The sequence below is a fragment of the Larus michahellis genome, chromosome 22 (genome assembly GCF_964199755.1).
Source record: "Larus michahellis chromosome 22, bLarMic1.1, whole genome shotgun sequence".
Taxonomy (NCBI): domain Eukaryota; kingdom Metazoa; phylum Chordata; class Aves; order Charadriiformes; family Laridae; genus Larus; species Larus michahellis.
The window spans coordinates 3,891,414-3,905,067 of NC_133917.1; the positions used below are offsets into that span (position 1 = coordinate 3,891,414).

The 13,654-nt window shown below is 56.8% G+C and overlaps 1 protein-coding gene across 3 annotated transcripts in view; it reads right to left on the reverse strand.

Annotated features, from left to right (window-relative positions):
• LOC141733912 (cyclic AMP-dependent transcription factor ATF-7) overlaps window positions 1-13,654 on the reverse strand; it is a 71,158-nt gene that overhangs the window by 8,118 nt on the left and 49,386 nt on the right. For all 3 annotated transcript variants that reach the window (XM_074564983.1, XM_074564984.1, XM_074564982.1), the window contains 7 exons: window positions 12,761-12,857; window positions 9,503-9,621; window positions 6,652-6,786; window positions 5,532-5,689; window positions 2,905-3,004; window positions 1,570-1,683; window positions 330-476 (listed from right to left, as the gene is read on the reverse strand). In XM_074564983.1, the coding sequence (XP_074421084.1) occupies window positions 330-476; window positions 1,570-1,683; window positions 2,905-3,004; window positions 5,532-5,689; window positions 6,652-6,786; window positions 9,503-9,621; window positions 12,761-12,857 (870 nt within the window). The remainder of the gene's footprint in view (window positions 1-329; window positions 477-1,569; window positions 1,684-2,904; window positions 3,005-5,531; window positions 5,690-6,651; window positions 6,787-9,502; window positions 9,622-12,760; window positions 12,858-13,654) is intronic.

Genomic DNA, 13,654 nt, shown 5'->3' on the forward strand with positions numbered 1-13,654 from the left:
GATCCTGATGGAAGGCTGGCATTTGGTGAGCTGGCAGGAGCCGCTGGAGCTGATTGCCTAAGAGGGGAGCGTTTAACCCCAGTAATTGAGCAGGGAAAAGAGAGCGAAATATTCTTTTCGAAACTCCAGACCTTGTCAAGCAAATTAACACGTCGCTGAAAGTTTTCTGCCCGGTGGTGTTTGAGAGCACCAGTGCTGAAGCGGCACCGAAAAAACGAGGGTTTTAACCCATTCTGCAAAGCAGGAAGCTGCAAGGTTTTCCTCCTCTTTCCCCCGAGGAAGGAATACGGAACCCGCAGCCCGACGCGGGGGGCTGAGCAGCAGCAAACCTGTGGCTGAGCCGGGGAAGGCGCGTCGGGGTGCTGGACAAGTATCTGGCTCTGCTCCGGACGCGCGGTCACCATCGTGCTGGCCGAGCCCACCACCAGGTTGCTGCCGTTCAGCGAGGAAGACGCCGTCAAGCTGGCCTTCAGCCTCTGGTGAAGGAGAAAAAAAGGACATCAGCGGACCCGTTCTCCACGCTGCCGAGGCTTTAACCAGCTCCTCGTCGCCCAAGGAGCCAGGCTGCCGGGGAATGGGCTCTTCAGAGACTGCGGCTGATTCAAATCCAAGCGCAAGCCATCGCCATCTGGGCTACCCAAAGACAGAAAGCGGCTTCCAACCCGGGACAGGTGTCCGCATCCCAGAATTGCTGCTGCGACTGGCACCGACCCGCTCCCCAGCTGGCAGCCTCCGAAAAAGAGCAGGGACTGAAGAGGCTGCGGAGCCCCATCGTCCTCGAGCACCCACAGCCGGGTCCTCCTGGGATGGAGAAGGACCCGGGTGCGATCGATATCGTGCCTTCAAATTCCTCCTCCGGGCAGCCGGGCACAGGCCAGCGGGGCAGGATGGCTGTTTCACGCCTTGACCCGAGTTTTAAGATCTCTCAGCCCACTTTGTAGCCCACAGATCCTGCGGCCACCAAACTGGGGTGCAATGGGAGCAGTGACAACGTGCCAGCTGTAGGAGGTGGGTTTCCAACCCCCTCAACCCCATCCCAGCCAAAAACCCAGGGGGTTTCGCTGCTCTTAGGTTTGCTTCCCCCGCCTCCGCGTGCACCTATTTTGAGACCTGAAGAGCCAGGAAAGGAAAATTCTTCCGTAAACTTTTAGTTAAAGAGGGCTACGTGAAAGCCATTACCAGGATCCTCGGATTACAGCACAACATCTCTCCTCTTGGCTCTGCCCTCCTCAAGCCCACCTCCATCCCATCTGTTATCTTGGAACTGGAAGCACCAGCTTTACAGAAACAGCCGCGTTTCGGATGGGGCTGAGGTTTGTCCTGACAATCGCGTGCCCGCTCCGCCTGCCAGAGCCGCAGCGCTGATTAGTCTAATATTCCTGGTGGCATTTGCGACACCTGCTATCGGTGCGGGGAGGCGCAGGGCAGGAGTTCGGAGAAGCAGCGGCTCCTCGCGAAGGCTGCAGGGAAAAAGATCTCCAGACGGAGATCCTCCTGGAGGAGCCAGTGAAGGCTTAGGGACAACGCTGTGGACGCGACACCCTCCGTGACGTCCATTTGGACACTTACCATTTTGGCTTCTGAGTGCACCGGGAGTCCTGATGGCGAAATGGACCCGCTGCTGTTGATGGGTGGCCCAGGAATACCGGGAATGTTGGGCACCATGGACATGGGCCGGGCCAGCTATCGGGGAGGAAGCAAGGCATGGGTTTTGGAAAGCCGCGGTGCTTTCGCGAGCGACTCTGTAATAATTCCCTGACGGAGCACATTTATAAATCTTGACAAACGTTCGGCGTTTAACTGCCGCCATCAATTACGCCTGCTGTCACCGAAGGCCAGCAGCCACTCCTTTGGTGGCCACAGGGGCTGTTTCGGAATCACCCAGCCCAGCGCGGGGGACGGGGGGAGGGCAGCCCTGAAGCCCCCTCCTTCTCCTCCCACCCAGGGGGCTTTTCCCCACCAGTATGTGAGGGCGGACGGGGAGGGACGGTACGAAATCCCCTCTGGTTCTCTGCCCAGCCCTACTGCAAAGCTGCCGCAACACCAAGGGGAAGGCACGGCATCCCCTCCGACGCACGGAGAGCTTTCTCCCTCACTGACCAGGGAAAAAAAAAAAAAACCCAGAATTTGCGCTTGCTTTTATAAGCCTCCCAGGTACGCTGTTGCAAAGCTCTACAGACACAAGCTGTATTTCAAACCATCAGGAAGGCGCGAGGATGTTTCCGTGCCCACAAGCTATGCCAAGCTGCCCGCGCATCTGCCTGCTTTGCCGTCAAGGTTCCTGTTACCCGAGGCGGAAGGTTTTGGCCATCGCTCGCTCAAAACCCCAAAGAACGTGCCCGGCAGGACAGGCAGGATTCAGGCGGGCTGCCCGGTGGGGAGCTGCAGGGCTCGGAAAGACGTACGAGCCACCCACCGGGCAAATCTGCTCCCGAGTTCTGCCCCACGCCACATCCTCCGTCCGCAAAAAAAGCACAAGCCGCAAGGCTTGATATTCCGACAGCTCTTGAAGCGGGCTGGCGAGGTTAGGGTGGCTTTCCTGGCCCGCGAAGACCAACATGTTCTCTGCAAGCTCGAATGGTTTCAATTGAGGCACGCTGTTCCAAATGGAAGCGGCTAATCAGGGATCCTACAGTTCCCAGCCCTGGATCAATGGCATGAGCCATCTGTCCAGGCAAGGCTTTGTTTTTTTCCAGACTTATTGCCCTCTAGTGTGATCGACACGTTATTACTACCTTGCCAGAGCCGGGCCCCCTCCTCCTCCTCCTCTTCCAGCCGTATCTTGCACAGAGGGGGAGATATATTTTAATTTTTACAAAATGGAAGCAGTCTGCGTATATCTGGCAGGGGAAAAGCACCGTCCCCTCCTCCGCGGCGCGGAGCTGTGTTGGAAGTTTGTCTCACCGATATAACAGAAGGCATCTGTACGGGAGGGCCTGGGAGGACGGGCATGGTCTGTCCGTTCGCAAGCTGCACGACAAGCGGGAGGGAACCCGTGGGAGACCTGGAGAAACAGCAATGCAAGTTCTGGTGGGTTATTGGAAGTTTACGCTCTCCCGGCCGCCCCGCCAGCTCAAGGGCAGAAGCGGGAATTAGCGCTTAGTGGATTTGGGCTCATTTGCCCCATTTCTGAATGGCAGGTTCCAAACCAAGGCGGGGGGGGGAGTGTGTGTGTGTGTGTGCAAAGCCCAGTAACAGCCTCCCGCAGCCTCGCTGCGCGGCAGCCACCACGTGCCACCATCACGCCGAGGTGGCCGCTCCTCGCCCGGGGCTGGCAGCCACGCTGGTGGCCAACGTGACGATGTGTCAACCCTTGGGCGTATGTTGTCCAGCCAAAACCCCACGGTTGCCAAAGCCCCGAGACACGCTGCCCACCTGAACGGACAGAAAAGCACATCCCGGGGCTGCCGCAACTCCTCCTCGGGGAGATGAGGAGCTGAGCCTGGCACCGGGCGGACGGGGACGGGGGCAGCTGCTCCTGCCCACTTCTGGGCCTGGGAGCCACGTCCGCCGGGCTCCCAGGAGAGGGTTCGCAAGGATTTAGCTTTCCATTAACAAGCGCTTCTGACTCCGGAGAAAAACCTCCTAAACACGGAGCCGACGCAAGGCTGGCGTGTGTCTGCCCAGACAATGGCTGTGGGAGAGGGGAACAGCCCCGTCGCCGCAGGCTGGGAGGGGGGAGGCGATCGCGCCCGAGGCTAATTGTGACAAATTAAAAAATACCAAGAACTTTTTCCGTTGCGGTGTTTCTGCACGCGGGGACAAACAAGGCAGGGATGTCCCTGCCTCCATTTCGGAGCGTCACAAACCCCACCGTGCTCCGGCTCCAACCCTCCGGGCTCAGCCTTTCCAGGAGAGCGGAGGAAAAGCCGGAGCTGATCCGAGGAAGGAAAATGTCCCTGCCCTGCAAGGGCTGAGCTCCTGCTCCTCCTCGGCTCACCACAGCGCAGCGGGGAGCCGAATGGAGGCAGAGATGAGCCGGGAAGAGAAAAGCAGAGCTGCTGGGAGCTCTTTGCGGGAGAGAGAAAAGAAAATGTGCTGCTGCCTCCTCTGCCGAGCCCGGGGAAGGGGATGGATGAGGCCGGGCTGGCTGGGATCCTCGGAGAAACGGCGCTGGCACGGAGTAACGGCAGGGTGGGGAGAAGCAGGGGATGCGGGTCAGAGGGGGGAGTTCATCGCGCCAATAACTCAGGCTGGAATTTTTAAGGCTGCCTTGGGAACGCGAACGCTCGACTCTCATTCATTTCTATTGGGCATCCCAAATCCTCCAGGCTGCTTTGAAAATCCCAGCCTAACAAGCCGAGTTACAGGGAGGTCACAGCCTCCCCTCCATCTCTGTCACGCTGACAACCCCACCGCGTCCGCCGCGGGCCTGACGCGCAGCCCCTCGTCAAAAGCCGCAGCCCGGGGTTTTCACGTGGAGCACATCCAGCTCTCGCACCCGGCGAGGGATCTACCCCTGTGGGCTGCGAAGGGCACGTAAAATCGTATTAAAGTCTGGCTTGCTCCGGTTCTGATTTTTTCCCTGCCTCTAAGCGCAAGGGGACTGGGGTCCAAACGGCCTCTGCCTGCGCAGGGGTTACCGAGGGAATATAATGCCCTTTTCGAAACCCCGGGAACAATCACTTAACCCCTTAATGCCTCAAGACAGGATTTAAAACTTGCCGTCAGGAAGTCCGGATTGATGGTGCCAGAGGGTCAAAGCGAAAACACACACAAAAATATGAACTGACAGGCAAAAAAAATGGGCTGGTTAATGTAAGGAGCCAGCCTCAAACAAGGGTAATTAGAAAGGGGCCAGGACCGCAGCAAAAAAGAAGCATCCTGACACCAAAGAATAGGAGTGGGGCTAAATACACGTCTCCTGAGGGCTCATTGTAATGTGTTTCCTGCATCCTTCAGGCTCCTTCCTTTTATGCGCGGGGCCGGAGCTGCCTCACGGCGTGGCGGGCTCGTAACCGCCCCGGCCGGCGCTCTGGAGCCTCCGCTCCAGGTTGTTAAAGGGGCAAAAAGAAGCAGGTCATTAGATCTGCCGAAACAAACAGCTCCCGAGGCAGAAGCTGACCACGGAGGAGGCCAGCAGGTTGCGGGAGAGGTTACACTTCAGAGGCAACAGCTGTCTGAGAAAATCCCACAGCCATTAAAGATCCAGACGATTTCCTACCCGCCGGTTTCGCTCAGCTCTCTCCGCCGCATCAGGCTGCAAAAGCGACTGGGGAGTCCCCAGTCAGGCCCCGCTCCCATCGCAGGGAGCCAAGTGTCATGTCAACGCGTTTGGGGACTGGGTTGAATTTCTCCCCGCGGTGAGTTTTGCCTCGTTACGTTCCGCTACGACAATTAGTTCCTGCTTTCTGCACTTACACCCCATTCGGCTGTTGCAGACAGCGCTGCAACGAGGCCCTTATGCCCGAGCAGCCGCAGCGGGAATGGCGGCACCTCGGTTGTTCCGACAATCAAGGAGCTTATTTAGGTACCTAATTACTGCCCAGGAAGCCTGACGGTACGGGAGAAAAGCCTTCCTCCCTACTCACCCGAGCTGTCTGTTGGAGGGGGGGGCCTGGGTAATGACAGAGGTGGGGGACGGCAGCGTGGGGTGGAGCGGGTCGTAACCCAGGTGCAGCGGCAGCGAGCCCGGACGCACGATGGTTGGAGTAGGCGTAGAAATGATGACAGGCTTGGAGGCGATCTCCTGGAGAGGATCAAGAGACAAAAGGGGAGACACGCCGTTACCCATTAGCTTCGTAATCGCCCGGCTGTGTCTTCCTTCTGGCGGCTTAAAAGCAATTTTGTGAAAATTAAGGCACCTTCACCAGGGAAACTGAGGCACGGAGGGGAGCGGCTTGCCCAAAGCCACACTGATTCGGTGTCAGTGCAGGGAATGGGAAACAGAAATTCCGACTCCTGCTGCCTGCAGCAGCCGCTGGGAAATAATGCCCCTCCCGAATTACCATTCCAACCCCAGGTAACGTCCCCAGAGCGGGAAGTTATTCCGATGGAGACTGTGTCACCTGGACTGACGTGCTCTGAGTCACCAGCCAGGCCCACCGGGAGACGCGGAGCCGGTCTGGGAGAAGATGTGTTACTTGTTTGGCACTTTGGCCCGGCCAGAAAAGCTTTCCCAGGGGGAGGGACTCTGGAGCAGGGAGGGGAGCCATGGGACGAGGGGGAAGGGTTCAAACTGGAAGAGGGAGACTGAGATGGGATCTGAGGACGAAACTCTTGGGAGACTGAGATGGGATCTGAGGAAGAAATTCTTGGCTGTGAGGGGGGTGAGCCCCTGGCCCAGGTTGCCCAGAGAAGCTGTGGCTGCCCCATCCCTGGAGGGGTTCAAGGCCAGGTTGGACGGGGCTTGGAGCAACCTGGGCTGGTGGGAGGTGTCCCTGCCCAGGGCAGGGGGTGGCACTGGGTGGCCTTCAAGGTCCCTTCCAAAATGAAACATTCAACGATTCTAAGAGCGAGGCTTTCTGCGTTACCAAATCCACGCGGAGTCTTAAGGGCGGCAAATGTGTATTTTAGCAAACACCTTTTTCCTCTTTCTTTCTAAAATGAGGGGAACCTCACAAGCCCAAGTCAGGCGTTGGCACCCACAAGTGGAGAAAAAGCTTGTTCTCATCGCCACCGTCTCCGCAGGGCACGGTCGGGGAGACCTACCTTCTCCTTGCTCTGCGGCGACCGCGGGGCAGAGGCAGGGCTGTCCGGAGGAGAAGAATCCACCTCCACCGGCTCTTCCTCCTTTATCTTGATGTCCGGGGTGGAGGGCAGGGACATGTCCAGGGCTCCGGCGCTCTACAAGGAAAACCAGCCAGGGATTGAAAGGACAATTAGCTCACATTGTTTGTGAAACATTCGGCTGCTCCCAGAGGAAGAGCTACAGCTCTGAGCTCTTGCCAAATTATTATTATTTATTTGTACTGAAGTAGCATCTGGGAGCCCGAGGCGGAGAGCGGTGCCGCGCCACGTCGGCCCCGTCCAAACGGAGACGGAGGCCCAGGAAAGACGGTCTCTGCCCCAGATGGCACCATTTTGTGGTTTCGCAGGAACACACACACAATTCTTTCCGTGGTTTAGTGCTTTTCGGGGTTTGCTTGGTTGGTTTTTTTTTCAGAAAAGGGCTCTGCTAAGGAGAACAGGTAACAAAGCCAAACGCCTGCGAGTTACAGAAGGCACTTTCATTCACAGAAGAGCTGTAAAGCATTGTATAAATCAGCCTGAATTATTTTATTGCCCGATTATCAAAAGCAAACAAAGAGCCATGCAAGTTATTAAATATCTATGAGCGCCCCATTAAAATAAAACCCAACCATATGCCTGAACCTGGCAACCTGCCACCAACCCGGGGTTCCAGCAGTGCCACGTGCCCCATTTTAACCAGTTAATGACTTGCCGGGGGACGGGGAAAGGGCAGGGTGACAAACAAGGGAGGCGGGTGGGGGACTAAACCCGAGCGTCCACCTCTCCCTTCCCTGGGATGGAGGAAGAGAAAGGCCTGGGAGAAGACGGAGTAGGGGAGCGGGCAAGCAGGTCTTGACCGCAGGATGCTGCGCTCGGTTGGGCTCCAACAAACCTCCTCGCAAACCGCCCAGTCCCTCCCTCCCTCCATCCCTTCCTCCCTCCTTCCCTCCATCCCATCCCGGGCAGGAGGAATTCTCCCTACATCAGTCCTGACGGCTGTTTGTCCAACCTGCTCTCCCTCCCCGCTCAGTCCCGGCCCTTTCCTTCGCTCGCCCATCCGCTGCTGACAGTTTGTGCTCACGTCTAACCTGAACCTCCTCCTCTGCTGCATTTTAAGCCCTCTCAAGGGAGGGAAAATTGCGGCAAGAGGGTAAAAAAATCCGGGCATCTGCGGATGCTCTGGAGCGGGGAGCGGCTCCGGCCTCCTCTGAGCTGATTTATGCAGGAGCTTTGGCAGTAACCATTTACCTGCCCTCTTAAGCAGAGCTGTTGCACTGGGAATCACAAAGGAGAAGGGATTAACATGCAGGAAAGTTTCAAACCACTTAAAGCGCCTCCAGGGAAGCTCCCGCTGCGCCTATGTTTTTAATTAACATGCTGGTGTGGAGACCACCCTTGGAAGCGGAGGACGAAACACACAACGGCAGCGACTGGGCTGGATGCAGCCAAATGTGGAAAGCATCCGAGAAATGCGGCAGGCGGCTCCGGCCGGGTTCTGGGAGGGACGAGGGACCTCGAGCGGAGATTTTCTCGGAGGGATAAAGCCTTCCCTAACACCTGAAACCACCCCGAGCATCACCCTGCCCCGTCCGCCTGGCTGCCGGCAGGAATATTCCGACTGCAGTCGGAATAAAGCAAAAAAAATAAAAGGAAAAAATCTCTCGCAGCCGAAGGATGCCGGCTGCAGCCGCTAGGTAGCCGAGCGCAGGAGATGGGTGGTCTTAAGATATAAAACGGCCGGCTAGACTGTGGGCTGCTGGCCCATTTATATGGGAAACCGCAAAACCAAAGCTACCTTTTTCCCCAACGCTCCGGCTCGGCGGAGAACAAAAGGCAGGGAATTCAGAGCATAAAATGCCAGGCAGCCCCGGCAAGGCCCTGCAGCATACCAATGAGAGAGATCAATTTATGCTTTAAAGAGCCCTGTTATTAGGAGAAGCGGGGGCGGGGGGGGGGGGTGGGGGTGAAAGACAGTTTTCCGTTTTAATTCTGAATTCCTCCGTTCCCCATCTCGCGGAAGATTTACGCGGCTGCGCTCCTGCAGTTTATTTCCGAGCAGCGGCGCTGACTGTGAGCGTATGTACGTACATACATCAATTTAGTAAATGTATGTGCCAGTCTAAGAGCCCAACACGCATCTGCTGCTCCTCACATCCTGGAAAAGGTGGTGGTGGTGAGGGGCGGGGTGGGGGGGGGGAAAAACGTCCTTAATTAGCTGCTATCCGAGGAGATCCCGTTGTCCTTCAGACCCCTGCGCTCCCGAGGTTTGGCAGGGGCAGCCCGGAATCGATACCGTTTGCATTTCAGGGAGCTCTTTGTTAGAAAAAAAGCCTCCTCGCTCCTCCGCGCAGCCCCTCTCGCCGCCTGCACGTACGGCGACGCCGTTTCAGCGCCAACCCTTCCCCGCTCGTCGCGCCCTCAAAAGCGCCTTCGCGACGAATTTTGCTCCCCAAGGAAATTTTTGCTCAGATCCCCGAGTCCTTTTCCTGCATCTACCTTCCCCAAGGTGCGGGGGGTATTTCGGGTACTGCCTTTTTTCTTTCCTCCCAACCCCCCCCTCCCCCCACCATTTTTTTGAAGTGAAAAGCCAAAGGAATAATAAACCATCAAAATCCGCTCTCGCCAGGCCTCGGATTGCAGGCTAGCCAGCCAAAGTCCCCCGAGTTAAAAAAATAAAGTCCCACGTAAGCCAGCGTATTAAATCCGAGACCACACTTCATTACCCTACAACATATGCCTTTCATCAGAACGGCACCGGCCCCCCCACCTTCCGGCCCCCCGAAAATGCGCCCGGCTGAGCTTTGCGGCGACGGCGGCCTTCGCCCCTTGCCTTTTTCTCGTCATCCTCGGCGGCTTTCTTGAACTCGTGCTCGAAGGAACTGGCCAGTTCATTGAAGAGTCCCACTTCCTCGCAGTTCTTCAAGAAGCGAGTCGGGGTCGGAGTCTGATCTGTTTGGGTTGTAACACCAAAGAGAAGCTAGAAAATTCATTTTAACCACCTCGCTCCCCTCCCGGCAAAGGGGGCCTCGGTTCTGCCTTAAGTCCGGAGGCTTTTCCGCTACGGCGCGGGTCGCCTTTGCAAAGCAAAGTGCCGACTCAGAGAGGGGAGAATAATTTCCGAATTGTGTAATAAATGACCACTGTATATAAGCACCGATGGTACATAAGCACCCATCGCGGGGAGAGGCGTGCAGTGATTTCTGCGCAATTCCTGCCTGGGGGTCGTGTCCTGTCCCTCCCGCCCCGGGGTTTTGCCCGTCCTCATCTGAATCGCCGCTGCGAGGAAGGAAAACAGAAGGGGTTTGACCTCCCTGAACCAGCAGATCTTAAAAATACGGCGTGGTGAGAGGGGGAAGAGCCGACCGGAGCAGCTCCGCCGCTGCTGTGGAACCCGTGAACGCGCATCCCTGGACAGCCGGCTACGTGGGAGCGCTAATCGTTAACCACCACTGTCCAAAGCGATCCCTCCGGGACCCGTTTTCCACCGTATGAACACGTTGAGTCATGATCTCCCTGGCCATCACCCAGGCTATAAAGCAGAACGAAAGCTCCCCGCTCCCAGCGAGGCGGGTTTTATCTGCGTGACGTTAGGTCAGGAGCCCAGGTAATGCCGGGAGCCCGGAATGCTGCGCCCCAAAATCCATCTGGCAGAAAACGACGGAGGTTTTTAGGCACAAAGGGGATCCCTGGGATGGTTTAGCCTGACCTGCTGCACAAAACACGGGCTCTTTGGCAGGGACACTCCCCGTTCGAGCGCAGGGGGCTGCGCTCGGGACGCAGAAAACATCCCGTTTGATTTCGAACCGGCGGCGGAAGGTCCCCTGCAGCCTTCGGGAAGCGACTCCGGCGATGACTTTGCATCGCAGTCGCACGCCTACGCTTGATTTCCAGTCTGACTTTTAAACCTACGGGGTTTGTTAATAAAGCAAAAGGCCTCCTCCGAGCACACTTTGGTTCCACCCCCCAAATCTCTCTTCATTAAACCAAGAAACTTTGTCAACTAAAGATCTCAGCAGGAGCCTGGTTTTCCGGTGCTTTAAGAGCTCTCGGGGCTCTTTTCGGACCGTTCCCCATTTAGCCATGTCCTTCCCAGCCGCGCGCGCCCGCCCGGGGGCCCAAATCTCCAGCAGAAGTTGTCACGCCGCCACGAATCACCTCTTTTCTCTCCCCAGATTTGTACCTCCAGGAACGGCAGCGGCTCTTCCGCCCACGGCATCAGCCCAGAAGGGCACGTTCCCATTTCAGTAAGTCTCCCTGCTGCCAGCTTTAACCGGCACAGAGAGAGAGAGAACAATTCTTTACGACTCTCTTTAGCTTTAAGCGCGGAGATACGGCAGGAGACGTACGCCGAATCCTCCTGCTCTTCGCACGCGGGCTGCTGGCCTGGACCCGGCACAAAGCAAGAGGAGGGGGGGAGAGAAGGAGAAAACCCAGAGACAAAATGGTGGCGTAAAAAGGGGAAAGAAAAAAGGGCGATGGGAACGGAGGGCAACAACGCCCCAGATCTCACTGCTCAAAGCTTTATGGCCCTCGCGAACCGCATCCCCACCCCCCGGCAGCTCTACCTGCTGTCACGAGCGCAGCGTTGAACGGGCTGGTTTTGCCCTGCCCGCGGCTAAACGAATTTGGGGGTGGGTTTTTTTTCGGCTTTGTGGCTTATCCCAGAGGAACCCCCCCCCGAGCATCAGCCCCGGGGGAGCGGGGAGAAGGGGGCAGGCCCGCCCTCCCTGAGCTAAAACTGCAGCGTTTCATCCCGTTCATGGGTTTTACCGGCGAGGGTTTGTGCCCAGGAGGAATATCCACCTCTGGGAGCGGCGAAGGTGAGGGTTTTCCATGCCGCATCCCCGTTGGAGCAGGCTGGAGACAGGAACGTACCCCGTTTCCACTCCCCCATTACCATGGGCAATTAGCGCCCTGGATTTATCAAGGAAAAGGGAACCCTCCCGCTGTGCTCCCTGTTTAAAAAGGGGGTGAACTGGTGGCAAACCCAACCTTTAGGAATCTGAGGTTTCTTTCCGCCCCTGCCCCAAATTCTTCCCCATCAGCTCCCACTGAGCCCGACCCCGTTCGAAATGAATTCTCCCTCTGGGAGCCCGTTCCGTCTCGGCGATCCCTCCCTTCCCCGGGAGAAGCCTCCTGCCCTCCCAGCAAAGCCTGCGCCCGCTCTCCCAGTCCTGCCCGCAGCCACCGTTCCCTTGAAAAGGCTTTAAGAACCCGACTGGATCGCTATTTCCCACTTCAATGGCGAAATTCGGGCTGGAGATGAGCCCAAAAGGCCCCTGCAGCAGACGCTTCGTTTCCCCTGACGAACTCTCGGGGCTTCAAAAAGCCTTTCCTCCTCCTCCTCCTCCTCCTCCTCTCTCCTTGTTCTCAACCTTTTCACTCAGAGATAACACAAACCTCACCCCCTTTTTAAGAAGCCCGAAGGAAAGGGGTCTGACAAGGCAGGAGAGCGTTTGTAACCGGCAGCGATCCGCTGCCAGACAACAATATACGCGGGGTTGGCTTTTGGGGTTGGCTTTTGGGGTCGTGTCCCCCCCCCCGATTTTATAAAGGCTGCATTGACCGCGGCGCTGCCGGATCGGCTCGTTGGGGCTGCGTAAACGCGCTCTCGGCAGCAGCCAGCGCACTCGAGGGCGTTTTAATTTATTAACCGCGAGCCTAAAAGCTCCGGAAAATTGACACCTGGGCTGAGGAGAGGAAGCTGGGGTTTGTCAGAGCGTGCTCATCGTCCTCCAAGCACGCGCAGAGACGCCCAAGCCCTTCTGCCCATAAATCTTCCAGCCTTAATAAAAAGGGTGAGAGCTAAACCCATCCCCCCTCACCGCCCCCCCACCCTAAAAAAAAAAAAAAAAAAAACAGGAAAAAAAAAAAAAACCACAAAACCTGATACTACCATAAAGCAAAAAAATAGAAACTTGGAAGCCGCTGGCTTTTCCTTTCCTCCTGATTAAATGCAGATCAGCAGAGGTTTTTATGGGAGGTAGAGACGTTTCGCAGTGCATCTGGTCCCTGGTATTAATCTTGCAGGCAGGCGATATTAATGCGCGCCGTTCGGGGAGGCGGCCTGGGTGGAAACGCCACGTACCTGCGATGATGACCGAGTCGGTGCGAGCGGGGCCGAATTTCAATGTCATCTCATGCTTGTGTTTATGAACCGCCAGGTGGTCCTCGTTTGTAAACCTCTGAAACGAAACAATTTAGGGAGAATCGTGAATAAACGCCTTCCGCGGGTTTTTTACGGGGACATCCTGCGGCAGGGCGGTGTTGGGGGGGGGGGGGGTTTGCGGGGAGTGGGGGGGGAAGCGACTGGAATGCAATCGCTGCCGAGCGTTAAAGCAAAACCGGAGCGGGACGGATTGTTTGAGAAGTGATGTGTGAACACATCGCGCAAAATGAAATAAAAAAAAAAAAAACCCACGTTATACCAGGGAATAAATATTTTTAAATGTCCTTTTTTTTTTTTCTTTTTTTCCTTAATTTTTTTCAGCGGCGGGGCCACGCGGCGGCTGCAACCCATGGAAGGAAACGCCAATCTGCCCGGCGCTTTATTGCTGGATAACGAAGGGATGAATTAGGCGCTATTAAGGGGGTCAGGCAACTTTTTTGGGGGGGGGGTTTGGGGGGGGAGGAGGATGGCGTGGGACAAAGCTGGCACCTCTCCGGCCACAGAGCGGTTTTACGGAGCAGGACGGAGCCCGAGGCACGGCCACCATGGAACCGGGGATGGCTTGTGGGGGGCGGGGGGGCGGTGGTGGTAGTGGGGAGGACGGATTTTACATGCCGTAAAAAGCAGGCTGAAATTCCACCTGTGGGAAAAATCGTAGGATAAAATCAGCACAGGATAAAATCCCAGGATAAAATCCCAGGATAAAATCCGCCTCCTGGCCCCGGGATGGCTTTAGGGATGCGTAGCCGTCGCCCCTCGCCGAGAGCAGAGAGACAAAAGGGCAGCATCCCCCCCCCCGCCACGATGGAGGAC